Consider the following 13,576-nt stretch of genomic DNA (forward strand, 5'->3'; position numbering starts at 1 on the left):
ATATATCACTTGATGGTTTCATTTCAGAGAGACAAATAATCATGTTATTTGCAAAATTGCAAAAGGCGTCACTGCAGTCCCTGGTTCGTATCCAGGCTGTATCACAACCGTCTGTGAGTCCCATAGGGTGGCGCACAATTGGCCCAGCATCGCCCGGGTTAGGGGAGGGTTTGGCCGGGGGGGCTTTACTTGGCTCATTGCACTCTAGTGACTCCTTGTGGTGGGTCGGGCACCTGCAGGCTGACCTCAGTTGTCAATTGTTTCCTCCGACATATTGGAGCAGCTGGCTTCTGGGTTAAGCGGGCGGGTGTTAAGAAGCGCGGTTAGGTGTGTCATGTTTCAGAGGACGCATGACTTGATCTTCACCTCCCGAGCCCGTTGGGGAGTTGCAGCAATGAGACAAGATAGAAGTTAGTGGGTAAAAAAAAAAAAAATTCAATACATCTTTATGTAAAATATTTACATTCCACATTTTAGTCATTTAGCAGATGCAGAGCGACTAACAGTCAGTGCATTCATCTTAAGATAGCTAGGTGAGAAAACCACATATCACAGGACATGAACATTCCATTCCATCTAAACAATGGATATTTAACGTTTTGCAAAAATGTTTAAAAAAAATCATACACATCTAAAATCTATGAATAATAAATCTGAAAATAGCAATATTTTACACACACATGAAGGTACCCATAAGCAATCATTTCTGATGAAAAAAATAAAATGTGAAAAATGGGTGGATATAGCTTTTTGGAAATCAACACTGCAGTCTAAAGCCTCAAAACATGGTCAAAACTACACATTTTATATCATGGATGGTCAGTCCTTGCATCAATAGCTCTGTCTATACACTTGAGAGTGATCCAGCCACATCCCACAGCCGTTTACCACAACAGCAGCAGGGTGATCGCTTTGCTATTGTACAGATCTCCCCTTTTAACAGAGAGAAGAAACTCATCATGCACCTTGTCTTTGTAATTTCTGTATCACAGTTCCACTTTATGGTCATGGAAAGGTAGTCCAACATGAGACAGATACTACCACATAACATACAGTATGGTAGGCTGCACAGAAGGAAGCCTGGCATTGACTCTGTGGGGCTGATGATGTTGTTACAATTAGAAATTCACCTGTGAGAAACTCACACACACTTTGATATTAAGGCCTGAAAGGCACTGGCCCATAGGGCGAGTCAACAGTATTTTTTGATTGCCCAAAGATTAGGTTCACTTGCCCAAATATGTGAAACTAGTTGTTTACATGCAGAAATGGCATCATAACTTGTCCGTCACTTAATTAAACAACAGAGAGGAAACATTTACTCGCCTGCTATCTTGTATGCATAACTTGTGTGAGACAAGTGTGAGACCCAAGTTATTCAAAGAAACCTGGGCGTGGTTTGCATACTGTTCGCCCTCACCAAAAGTTCCGCTTCCATTGTAGCAGGTAAGACAAATTACTGATTTTGCGACTCCCCAATGTATACTGAACAAAAATATAAACAACATGTAAAGTGTTGGTCCCATTTTTCATGAGCTGAAATAAAAGATCCCAGAAATTGTCCAAACACGCACAAAAAGCTTATTTCTCTAACACTGAACAAAAATATAATTACAACATGTAACAATTTCCAATTTTACAGTTCATATAAGGAAATCAGTCGATTGAAATAAATTAACTCAGCCCTAATCTATGGATTTCACATGACTGGAAATGCAGCTATGCATGTTTTGGTCACAGATACCTTTAGAAAAAAAGGTATGGGCATGGATCAGAAAACCAGTCAGTATCTGGTGGCTTATGTTAGAGAAATTAACATTAAATTCTCTGGCAACAGCTCTGGTGGACATTCCTGCAGTCAGCATGCCAATTGCACGCTCCCTCAAAACTTGAGACATCTGTAGCATTCAATCAAATGTATTTATATAGCCCTTCTTACATCAGCTGATATCTCAAAGTGCTGTACAGAAACCCAGCCTAAAACCCCAAACAGCAATCAATGCAGGTGTAGATCCACAGTGGCTAGGAAAAACTCCCTAGAAAGGCCAGAACCTAGGAAGAAACCTAGAGAGGAACCAGGCTATGAGGGGTGGCCAGTCCTCTTCTGGCTGTGCCGGGTGGAGATTATAACAGAACATTGCCAAGATGTTCTAATGTTCATAGATGACCAGCAGGGTCAAATAATAATAATCACAATGGTTGTTCAGGGTGCAGCAGGTCAGCACCTCAGAAGTAAATGTCAGTTGGCTTTTCATAGCCGATCATTCAGAGTATCTCTACCACTCCTGCTGTCTCTAGAGAGTTGAAAACAGCAGGTCTGGGACAGGTAGCACGTCTAGTGCACAGGTCAGGGTTCCACAGCCGCAGGCAGAACAGTTGAAACTGGAGCAGCAGCACAGCCAGGTGGACTGGGGACAGCAAGGAGTCATCAGGCCAGGTAGTCCTGAGGCATGGTTCTAGAGCTCAGGTCCTCCGAGAGAGAGAAAGAGAGAAAGAAAGAAAGAAAAAGGGAGAGAGAATTAGAGAGAGCATACTTAAATTCACACAGGACACCGGATAAGACAGGAGAAATACTCCAGAAATAACAGACTGACCCTAGCCCCCGACACATAAACTACTGCAGCATAAATACTGGAGGCTGAGACAGGAGGGGTCAGGAGACACTGTGGCCCCGTCTGACAATACCCCCGGACAGGGCCAAACAGGCAGGATATAACCCCACCCACTTTGCCAAAGTACAGCCCCCACACCACTAGAGGGATATCTTCAACCACCAACTTACCATCCTGAGACGAGGCCGAGTATAGCCCACAAATATCTCCGCCACGGCACAACCCAGGGGGGGCGCCAACCCAGATAGGAAGATCACGTCAGTGACTCAACCCATTCAACTGATGCACCCCTCCTAGTGACGGCATGAAAGAGCACCAGTAAGCCAGTGACTCAGCCCCCGTAATAGGGTCAGAGGCAGAGAATCCCAGTGGAGAGAGGGGAACCGACCAGGCAGAGACAGCAAGGGCGGTTCGTTGCTCCAGTGCCTTTCCATTCACCTTCACACTCCTGGGCCAGACTACACTCAATCATAGGACCTACTGAAGAGATGAGTCTTCAATAAAGACTTAAAGGTTGAGACCGAGTCTGCGTCTCTCACATGGATAGGCAGACCATTCCATAAAAATGGAGCTCTATAAGAGAAAGCCTTGCCTCCAGCTGTTTGCTTAGAAATTCTAGGGACAGTAAGGAGGCCTGCGTCTTGTGACTGTAGCGTACGTGTAGGTATGTATGGCAGGACCAAATCGGAAAGATAGGTAGGATCAAGCCCATGTAATGCTTTGTAGGTTAGCAGTAAAACCTTGAAATCAGCCCTTGCCTTAACAGGAAGTGTCAGGCGTGTGCTTACATGTGCTGAAGTCAGGTGCAGGAGAGCAGGGAATTGTGAACAGGCGCACACTTTATTTCGGCAGGAGAGATATACAGACGGTGTCACGAACTTCTATGGGAGAGAGAGAGGACCAAGGCGCAGCGTGTGAAAAATACATCTTCTCTTTATTAGAAGAAGAACAACGAAACAAAACAACAAACAGACGAACGTGAAGCTATCAAAGACTAAGTGCAAACATGCAACATAGACATAGACACTACAAAAACACATACATTCCCCATGTCACACCCTGACCTAACTAAAAAACATAAAGAAAACAAAGAATACTAAGGCCAGGGCGTGACAGACGGACGCAGCTGCTTCCAAAAAACCTCCAGCCAACAAGGCAAAGTGTAAAACGCGCAAAAACAGTCACAACACATCAAAATGTATACAAACAGGCTTCGTGAAATAACACGGGAAAAACGCACGCAAGCCTAGTGCGTACAAAAACACGTAACACAAACAATCTTACACAAAGACATGAGGGGGAACAGAGGAATAAATACATGTAGTGTGATTGGGGAATGAAAACCAGGTGTGCAGAGAACAAGACAAAACAAATGGATACATGAAAAATGGAGCGGCGATGGCTAGAAAGCCGGTGACGTCGACCGCCGCCCGAACAAGGAGAGGAGCCGACTTCGGCGGAAGTCGTGACAGGAAGCCAGTGTAGAGAGGCTAGCACTGGAGTAATATGATCACATTTTTGGGTTCTAGTCAAGATTCAAGCAGCCGTGTTTAGCACTAACTGAAGTTTATTTAGTGCTTTATCCGGGTAGCAGGAAAGTAGAGCATTGCAGTAGTCTAACCTAGAAGTGACAAAAGCATGGATACATTTTTCTGCATAATTTTCGGACAGAAAGAGTCTGATTTTTTCAATGTTACGTAGATGGAAAAAAGCTGTCCTTGAAACAGTCTTGATATGTTCGTCAAAAGAGAGATCAGGGTCCAGAGTAACGCTGAGGTCCTTCACAGTTTTCTTTGAGACGACAGTACAACCATCAAGATTAATTGTCAGATTCAACAGAAGAGCTCTTTGTTTCTTGGGACCTAGAACAAGCATCTCTGTTTTGTCCGAGTTTAAAAGTAGAACATTTGCCACCATCCACTTCCTTATGTCTGAAACACAGGCTTCCAAGAAGGGCATTTCATCTAAATGTACAGCTGTGTGTCATCCACATAGCAGTGAGAGTTAACATTATGTTTCCGAATGACATCACCAAGAGGTAAAATATATAGTGAAAACAATAGTGGTCCTAAAACGGAGCCTTGAGGAACTCCGAAATTTACAGTTGATTTGTCAGAGTACAAACCATCCACAGAGACAAACGTATACCTTTCGACAGATAAGATCTAAACCAGGCCAGAACTTGTCTGTGTAGACCAATTTGGGTTTCCAATCTCTCCAAAATAATGTGGTGATCAATGGTATCAAAAGCAGCACTAAGGTCTAGGAGCACGAGGACAGATGCAGAGCCTCGGTCTGACGCCATTAAAAGGTCATTTACCACCTTCACAAGTGCAGTCTCAGTGCTATGATGGGGTCTAAAACCAGACTGAAGCGTTTCGTATACATTGTTTGTCTTCAGGAAGGCAGTGAGTTGCTGCGCAACAGCTTTTTCAAAAATGTTTGAGAGGAATGGGAGATTCGATATAGGCCGATAGTTTTTAATATTTTCTGGGTCAAGGTTTGGCTTTTTCAAGAGAGGCTTTATTACTGCCACTTTTAGTGAGTTTGGTACACATCCGGTGGATAGAGAGCCGTTTTATTATGTTCAACATAGGTTGGCCAAGCACAGGAAGCAGCTCTTTCAGTAGTTTAGTGGGAATAGGGTCCAGTATGCAGCTTGAAGGTTTAGAGGCCATGATTATTTTCATCAATGTGTCAAGAGATTTAGTACTAAAAAACTTGAGTGTCTCCCTTGATCCTAGGTCCTGGCAGAGTTGTGCAGACTCAGGACAACTGAGCTTTGGAGGAATATGCAGATTTAAAGAGGAGTCCAGAATTTGCTTTCTAATGATCATGATCTTTTCCTCAAAGAAGTTCATGAATTTATCACTGCTGAAGTGAAAGCCATCCTCTCTAGGGGAATGTTGCTTTTTAGTTAGCTTTGTGACAGTATCAAAAATACATTTTGGATTGTTCTTATTTTCCTCAATTAAGTTGGAAAAATAGGATGATCGAGCAGCAGTGAGGGCTCTTCGATACTGCACGGTACTGTCTTTCCAAGCTAGTCGGAAGACTTCCAGTTTGGTGTAGCGCCATTTCTTTTCCCTATTTTCTGGGAGCTTGCTTCAGAGCTCGGGTATTTTCTGTATACCAGGGAGCTAGTTTCTTATGACAAATGTTTTTTGTTTTTGGGGTGTGACCGCATCTAGGGTATTGCACAAGGTTAAATTGAGTTACTCAGTAAGGTGGTTAACTGATTTTTGTACTCTGACGTCCTTGGGTAGGTGGAGGGAGTCTGGAAGGGCATCTAGGAATCTTTGGGTTGTCTGAGAATTTATAGCATGACTTTTGAGGATCCTTGGATGGGGTCTGAGCAGATTATTTCTTGCGATTGCAAGCGTATAAAATGGTGGCCAATAGTCCAGGATTATAAGGATCCACAACATTTATTCCACGGGACAAAACTAGGTCCAGAGTATGACTGTGGCAGTGAGTAGGTCCGGAGACATGTTAGACAAAACCCACTGAGTCGATGATGGCTCTGAAAGCCCTTTGGAGTGGGTCTGTGGACTTTTCCATGTGAATATTAAAGTCACCAAAAATGTGAATATTATCTGCCATGACTACAAGGTCCGATAGGAATTCAGGGAACTCAGTGAGGAACGCTGTATATGGCCCAGGAGGCCAGTAAACAGTAGCTATAAAAAGTGATTGAGTAGGCTGCATAGATTTCATGACTAGAAGCTCAAAAGACGAAAACGTCAGATTTTTTTTGTAAATTGAAATTTGCTACCGTAAATGTTAGCAACACCTACGCCTTTGCGGGATGCGGGGGGGGATATGGTCACTAGTGTAACCAGGAGGTGAGGCCTCATTTAACACAGTAAATTCATCAGGCTTAAGCCATGTTTCAGTCAGGCCAATCACATCAAGATTATGATCAGTGATTTGTTCATTGACTATAACTGCCTTGGAAGTGAGGGATCTAACATTAAGCAGCCCTATTTTGAGATGTGAAGTATCACAATCTCTTTCAATAATGGCAGGAATGGAGGAGGTCTTTATTCCAGTGAGATTGCTAAGGCGAACACCGCCATGTTTAGTTTTGCACAACCTAGGTCGAGGCACAGACACGGTCTCAATGGGGATAGCTGAGCTGACTACACTGACTGTGCTAGTGGCAGACTCCACTAAGCTGACAGGCTGGCTAACAGCCTGCTGCCTGGCCTGCACCCTATCTCATTGTGGAGCTAGGGGAGTTAGAGCCCTGTCTATGTTCGTAGATAAGATGAGAGCACCCCTCCAGCTAGGATGGAGTCCGTCATTCCTCAACATGCCAGGCTTGTTCCTGTTTGTGGGTGAGTCCCAGAAAGAGGGCCAATTGTCTACAAATTCTATCTTTGGGAGGGGCAGAAAACAGTTTTCAACCAGCGATTGAGTTATGAGACTGCTGTCGAGCTCATCACTCCCCCTAACTGGGAGGGGGCCAGAGACAATTACTCGATGCCGACACATCTGTCTAGCTGATTTACACGCTGAAGCTATGTTGCGCTTGGTGACCTCTGACTGTTTCATCCTAACATTGTTGGTACCAATGTGGATAACAATATCACTATACTCTCTACACTCGCCAGTTTTAGCTTTAGCCAGCACCATCTTCAGATTAGCCTTAACGTCGGTAGCCCTGCCCCCTGGTAAACAGTGTATGATCGCTGGATGATTTGTTTTAAGTCTAATACTGTGGGTAATGGAGTCGCCAATGACTAGGGTTTTCAATTTGTCCGAGCTAATGGTGGGAGGCTTCGGCGTCTCAGACCCCGTAACGGAAGGAGTAGAGACCAGAGAAGGCTCGGCTTCTGACTCCTACTCGCTGCTTAATGGGGAGAGCCGGTTGAAAGTTTCTGTCCGATGAATGAGCGACACCGGTTGAGCATTCCTACAGCATTTCCTTCCAGAAGCCATGAGAAATTTGTCCGGCTGCGGGGACTGTGCGAGGGGATTTATACTACTATCTGTACTTACTGGTGGCACAGACGCTGTTTCATCTTTTCCTACACTTAAATTACCTTGCCTAACGATTGCGTCTGAAGCTGGGCTTGCAGTACAGCTATCCTCGCCATAAGGCGATCGTTCTCATGTATATTATGAGTACAGCAACTGCAATTAGAAGGCATCATGTTAATGTTACTACTTATGTTCGGCTGGTGGGGGCCCTGACTAACCACTCCAGATAAAGTGTCCGGTGTGAAAAACAAATTATGAAAAAAGTCGAGCGAGGGAAAAAATTGAAATATAAACAGTAATTTAAAAAATAAAAACCGTAAAGTTGGCAGGTAGCAAAGTAAGGTTAGCAACAAACCGCACAGCAGGACGTGAACAAGTCTACAAGTTGTGACCGGAAATGACGTAAGGTCAATTGTGTTGTGTGACAAAACTGCACATTTTAGAGTGGCCTTTATTTGTCCCCAGCAAGGTGCACCTGTGTAACGATCATACAGTTTAATCAGCTTCTTGATATGCCATATCTGTCAAGTAGATGGAATATCTTGGCAAAGGGTAAATGCACACTAAAAGGGATGTAAACAAATGTGTGCACAAAATTTAATAAGCTTTTTGTGCATATGGAAAATGTCTGGATCTTTTATTTCAGTTCATGAAACATGAGACCAACACTTTACATGTTGCGTTTGTATTTTTGTTCAGAATACATTATCTCCATCAATACTGACACCATCCACCCAGAGTCTGATTATGAGAGATGTCGAGTGATTTAGCAGATTTTGAACAGAGCAAACACAGAGGGGCAGAAAGGCAAGTTTCCCTCTTCCCTCCCAGCATTACTCAATGCTGCCTCCATGAGCTCACTACGGCCTCCAGACTCCACTTCCATGGGAGGGGCCACAGCAGGAGGATATAAATTGAGTAGCGTTATAGTTAAATTAATCTGGAGTGAACAGGAAGAAGGACACAGAACATCTCGCTATTACTGTACTGTTACACGGTGAGATTAACGTTGTCTGACAATTAATACTGCATGTATGTAGCCTACGCAAACAGTTTAGCAGTAATGTTGTATTTACAGTTGGTAATGCAATTCAATAGCTGTGTATTTAGTTGTGGATATGATGCCAGGTGAAGACTAACGTTAGTTTTATGGCCAGGTCACGTCAAACAGCCGAGTCAGTTTTATGCAGTTTTAGAATCTCTGCTGTTGGAGATTCCAAAATTCAACATGTCAATTAGCTAAAGACTTGCGACGTGACGGACACGTTTTGCCCCCAAAAATTCTGCTTTCTGTGGGTTCCGTTTCTATTAGTGGAAACCAAGACTGTTGTCAGGACAGACCTGGTTAGGTTTGAGTCATATCAGCCAGATACTTAGCTAACCCTTTCCAAATCTGCTGCGTAAATTATTCTAACCTGTTGTATGCCTATTTACATGTAGTCATTTAGCAGACGCTCCCCTATCCAGAGCGACTAACAGTAGTGAGTGCATACAATCATACTTTCGTAGTACTGGTCCCCCATCGGAATCAAACCCACAACTCTGGCGTTGCAAGTGCCATACTCTACCAACTGAGCTACATGGGGACATCTGAACCAGGCTTTAGAATGATCAGTGATGCTTATCACATCTCTCTCTACCTATACCAGGTGTTGACTAGAGGCATAGGGAGAGGGGGGCATTGTTGTTACATGGACACAGTCCTTTAGAGACTCAGGAGGCCAGTGTTTGGCACACGCTATAGGTTAACATTCTGCCTACACCCCTACAGACATTGTATCAATTGCGCTTTCTTTAAGAAACTATCATGGCCCAGTTCCAATAGCTCTAAATCCTACCTACGGCTACAACTCCGCCTGTAGGGCATTTTCCAGGCACAGTTGTAGTGCTTGCAATATGGACATGCATGTGTGTATATATTGCGTGCGCCAGTTTGATAAACCTTTTTTGTAGAATCTTCACGTAGGCCAGAATTTAGTAAGCAATTTACGCACAGTTGATAAATGAGGCCCAGGGCCTTTAAATGTTTAATAGGTTCTGCTGCTGGCAAGTCATGCTCACCTGTCTGGATTGTCCCAAATGGCTCCCTATTTCCTATGTAGTGCACTTCTATTAAACCAGGGCTCTGATCAAAAGTAGTGCACTATATTGGGAATAGGGTTCAATTTGGAACACAATGTAGTGTACCTGACACTACCTGATGCACTAACTGACATGCCATGTGATGTGTATTGATGAGAAAACAATAGGTGCTTTATGATGGGTACAGTCTAGAATTCAGTTTAATCAAACTGCTTGTTGTGCATCACTGACTCCATACTGTAATTCTTGTCTGTCTGTTGCAGAAGCCATGGTGAAGTGTATAGCCGTAGTTCTGTCCGGGTGTGGGGTCTACGATGGGACAGAGCTCCACGAGGCATCTGCTGTGCTGGTCCACCTCAGCAGGGCTGGAGCTAAGGTAAGACTTTAACGTTACATGGGTAGTTCAAACTCGCTTCACACACTAACCTTCTCACTGTATAAGCCAACTCTGTGACAACTTCAGACTTCCTCTAGTCTAGGAGATGGTGCACAGTTTGCATTGATTTACATGTTGTCGATATGACTGCTTCTAATCATAGTCTCTCCCTGAGTGTTCAGAGTGCTTGTTGTTGGGAATGCAGGTTCCAATCTCATTAGCATGGACACTACTATGACAAGCTCCTCCTGTACTGCAGATGTACAGTATTGACTGTCTAACCCCTCATCGCTCCAGGTCCAGATGTTTGCCCCCAACGTGGATCAGATGCATGTGGTGAACCACTGCGAGGGGAAACCCACGGCGGAGAAACGCAACGTCCTGCAGGAGAGCGCACGCATTGCCCGCGGTGACGTGTCGGACCTTGCCGAACTGGACATCACCACTTTCGACGCCCTCGTCATCCCAGGTAAGCGTTAATCCTTCATCATTATGTACCTCCATCACTATCACTCCATTATATACCTCCGTCACTATCATTCTTTCATTATCATCAGCATACAACCACAATCCTTACTCTTTACCTCTCCAGGACCAGGCCTGGTTTCCACTGCTCTACACTGTGCTCAACCCAACTGTTGTGTCCTGCAGGTGGTTTTGGTGTGGCTAAGAACCTGTCTGACTGGGCTGTGAAGGGGAAGGAGTACACGGTTCAGCCCCAGGTAGAGAAGCTGATTAAGGGGTTCCATGGAGTAGGCAAGCCCCTGGCTATGTGTTGCATCTCCCCTATCCTAGCTGCTAAGGTCCTGCCGGGGTGTGAGATCACCGTGGGACAGGACAAAGAGTGTGAGAGGTGGGTTACAGTGGTGTGTGTGTGTGCCCCTGATGGAACATAACTCGTGCTGCTCTTCTCCCTTCCACAACTAGATGGCCCTATGCCCAGACGGCGACCGCCATGACTGAGCTGGGCTGTAAACACGTGAATAAGAACGTGGGGGAGGTCCACATTGACGTCAAGAACAAGCTGGTCACCACCTCCGGCTTCATGTGTAACGCTCCCGTACACGAGGTGTTTGATGGGGTGGGTGTAATGGTTACAGAGCTACTCAAACTGGCCTAGAAAGTCTGGGAATCAGAATGCTGAATTAGGTTGCACCCTATTCCCTTTATATAGTGCTTATGGGCCCTGGTCAAAAGAAGTGCACTATGTAGTGTGTATATGGGACTCACACTTAGCATGTTTGTTGTTTTCTGAAGACCATCCTGATATGATTTTACTCAAGTGTCACTCACTGTTTATTTAAAAACCTGAAACAGACTTAATAAGCTCTGTTTCTGATGTACCATCTGTACTGTGATTTGAGCTACTATCAAAATTGTAATAAAAAGGAATGTAAAACAATTCTGGAATTAATTTATCATTAGGGGTTCAAGCAGTGACGCTGGGTGAAACCCGATTGTATATGTTGTCATTTATTATTAGGGGTACGGCAGCGACGCTTATGCATCCTTACTTCGATGCCAACCCCACCACTTGTGTGGGAGTGGCCGAAGAGCTCTATTTTCATGTCATCCAACAAATGTAAACACCTGGAGTTTGATAAACCGCACTTGGATTGAAACCCATGCTATCAGATCACATGGAAATGGTGCTCTTTGGCCACGCAAACCAGTGGAGGGTTTAGTGTCGCAATAAGGATGCATAAACAGAAAATAACCCCATACCTACTGTAAAATATGGTGGATCTTTATGGGGCTGTCTTGCTTCCACTGGTCCTGGGGCCCTTAAGGTAAATGGTATCATGATCTTTACCCAGTACCAGGACATTTTAGCCAAAAATCTGGTTGCATCTGCCAGGACGCTGAAACATGGCTGCAAGTGACTCTTCCAGCAAGACAGTAAGCACAAATCAAAATGCACAAATGTTTAATTGACAACCATTTTGCAATGGCCGTCTCCAGACTTGAATACCCTTGAAAACCTATGGTTTGAATTTAAGGCATTCCATAAGGGCAGAAGTTTCTGGACTTATTTGGCATATCTTGTTTGCTAGCTACTCTAACGGCTAACACTTGTCAAGCTAACTAGCTTGTTAATTGTGCAAACAAATTAGTGAATGTGCTAAACATCTAGCTAGTTGACTGCTGTGGCTATCCAGCAAAAAACTTGTTTTGAAAGTTGGATCATTTTAGGCTTAGCGTTCAACTGATTTTTAACATTCAAAGCAACTGGGAAATGTCCATAGCAGGCATTGATGTCACCTTAGCTTGCTACATAGCTTCTGAGTGATAGGATGCACCATCACCAATCACCCTAAACCACTGGGAACACACCTGTCGTTACTATGACAACTAGCATAGCCATATCAGAAAATGACTATCTGAACACGCACAAATCAAATTTGGGTGCTTGTAACTTGCTGTTTGGACAGTCAGTATTGCAAAATGGATTTGAAAAACACAACTGATTTGAGCATTAAGGCCTGCAGTGTGAACAAGGCTTCAGATCCTTCCCAATGTGTTCTTCAATCTGATGTAGTCTATAAATAGAAATTCAGGCTAGGTGTACAGAACATCTGTATGTTGAATTATGCACATACACTGTATTAAAGGCCCAATGCAGGTGTTTTTATATCAAATCATTTCTAGGTGTTTGGTTCTAACTTTCAGAGTAAAAACTTGACAGACACTATGAAAGCTTAACCAAGTTTATAATTCTCCCAGAGGATCAATACAGCTGCATTCAGACAAAAACATTTTTACACAAGCACTGATATTTAACCCTTCCTCCTAGGCTGAGTCTCCTCCTACACATCTGAACAAACATTGTATCTTTACTGCTAGACAGGAAACTAAGTAATACAGCCATAAACTTTTCTTTCTCCCTTAACGTGACCTGACCTTGACCCCCTTCATCACTAATCCCTAGCTCTCCCCTTATCAATGCCTGCTTCATGTGATCGCTTCCCTGCACTCAGCACCTTACAAGCTTAATTGCACACACTATATACCTTCCTCCTACAGATAAGCATTAACTTCTGGTGTAGACCCTCTAACCCGAAGCACTCAATCTTTCAATAGGATCCCTGACATAATGTAAATGTTATACATTACCCTCTCTCCCTCAGTGACATGAATAAGTATATTTCATATTCTCAGAACCCAACATAGGTAACAATTAAGTACTTTACTTTAATATAGTTCCATTAAATTGTGTAAAATAGCTTTTTTTTTTTACTTACAGCAAGAATTTTGCTTGAACTGTCTGAGTGGGAAGGGAAAACTAGCTGTTATTGGCAGTGGTTTGGAACTCTCTTTGTTATTGGTGTATTAACCAATTTGCAGCATGGTGATGTCACCATGGACCGCCGAAACTCCCGCCCATGCAAACCTGCCAATATTGTGACTGCGGCTCTCAATTCAGGGCACTCCTGCAACTGAAGGAACGCATCCCATTGGTTTCTGCATGAACACCCCCCCCCCCCCCCCCCCCCCTCGTAATTATGTACTTATTTAATTG

General features: G+C 43.9%; 1 protein-coding gene across 1 annotated transcript; it reads left to right on the plus strand.

Moving 5' to 3' along the window:
* Positions 1-9,948: 9,948 nt before the first annotated feature.
* On the plus strand, positions 9,949-11,290 carry LOC120018883 (glutamine amidotransferase-like class 1 domain-containing protein 3A, mitochondrial). Its single transcript, XM_038962104.1, has 4 exons — positions 9,949-10,056; positions 10,354-10,525; positions 10,708-10,928; positions 11,000-11,290. The coding sequence occupies exons 1-4, from the start codon at positions 9,949-9,951 to the stop codon at positions 11,174-11,176; spliced, it is 678 nt and encodes a 225-aa protein (XP_038818032.1). The 3' UTR covers positions 11,177-11,290.
* The last annotated feature ends 2,286 nt before the right edge of the window (positions 11,291-13,576 follow it).

This window comes from Salvelinus namaycush, chromosome 23, assembly GCF_016432855.1.
Source record: "Salvelinus namaycush isolate Seneca chromosome 23, SaNama_1.0, whole genome shotgun sequence".
In the NCBI taxonomy this organism is placed as follows: domain Eukaryota; kingdom Metazoa; phylum Chordata; class Actinopteri; order Salmoniformes; family Salmonidae; genus Salvelinus; species Salvelinus namaycush.

Coding starts and splice junctions, on each gene's coding strand:
- LOC120018883 (XM_038962104.1), top strand. CDS start 9,949: ATGGTGAAGTGTATAGCCGTAGTTCTGTCCGGGTGTGGGGTCTACGAT. Junction 10,057..10,353: donor TCAGCAGGGCTGGAGCTAAG/GTAAGACTTTAA, acceptor TCATCGCTCCAG/GTCCAGATGTTTGCCCCCAA. Junction 10,929..10,999: donor GGTGGGTTACAGTGGTGTGT/GTGTGTGCCCCT, acceptor CCCTATGCCCAG/ACGGCGACCGCCATGACTGA.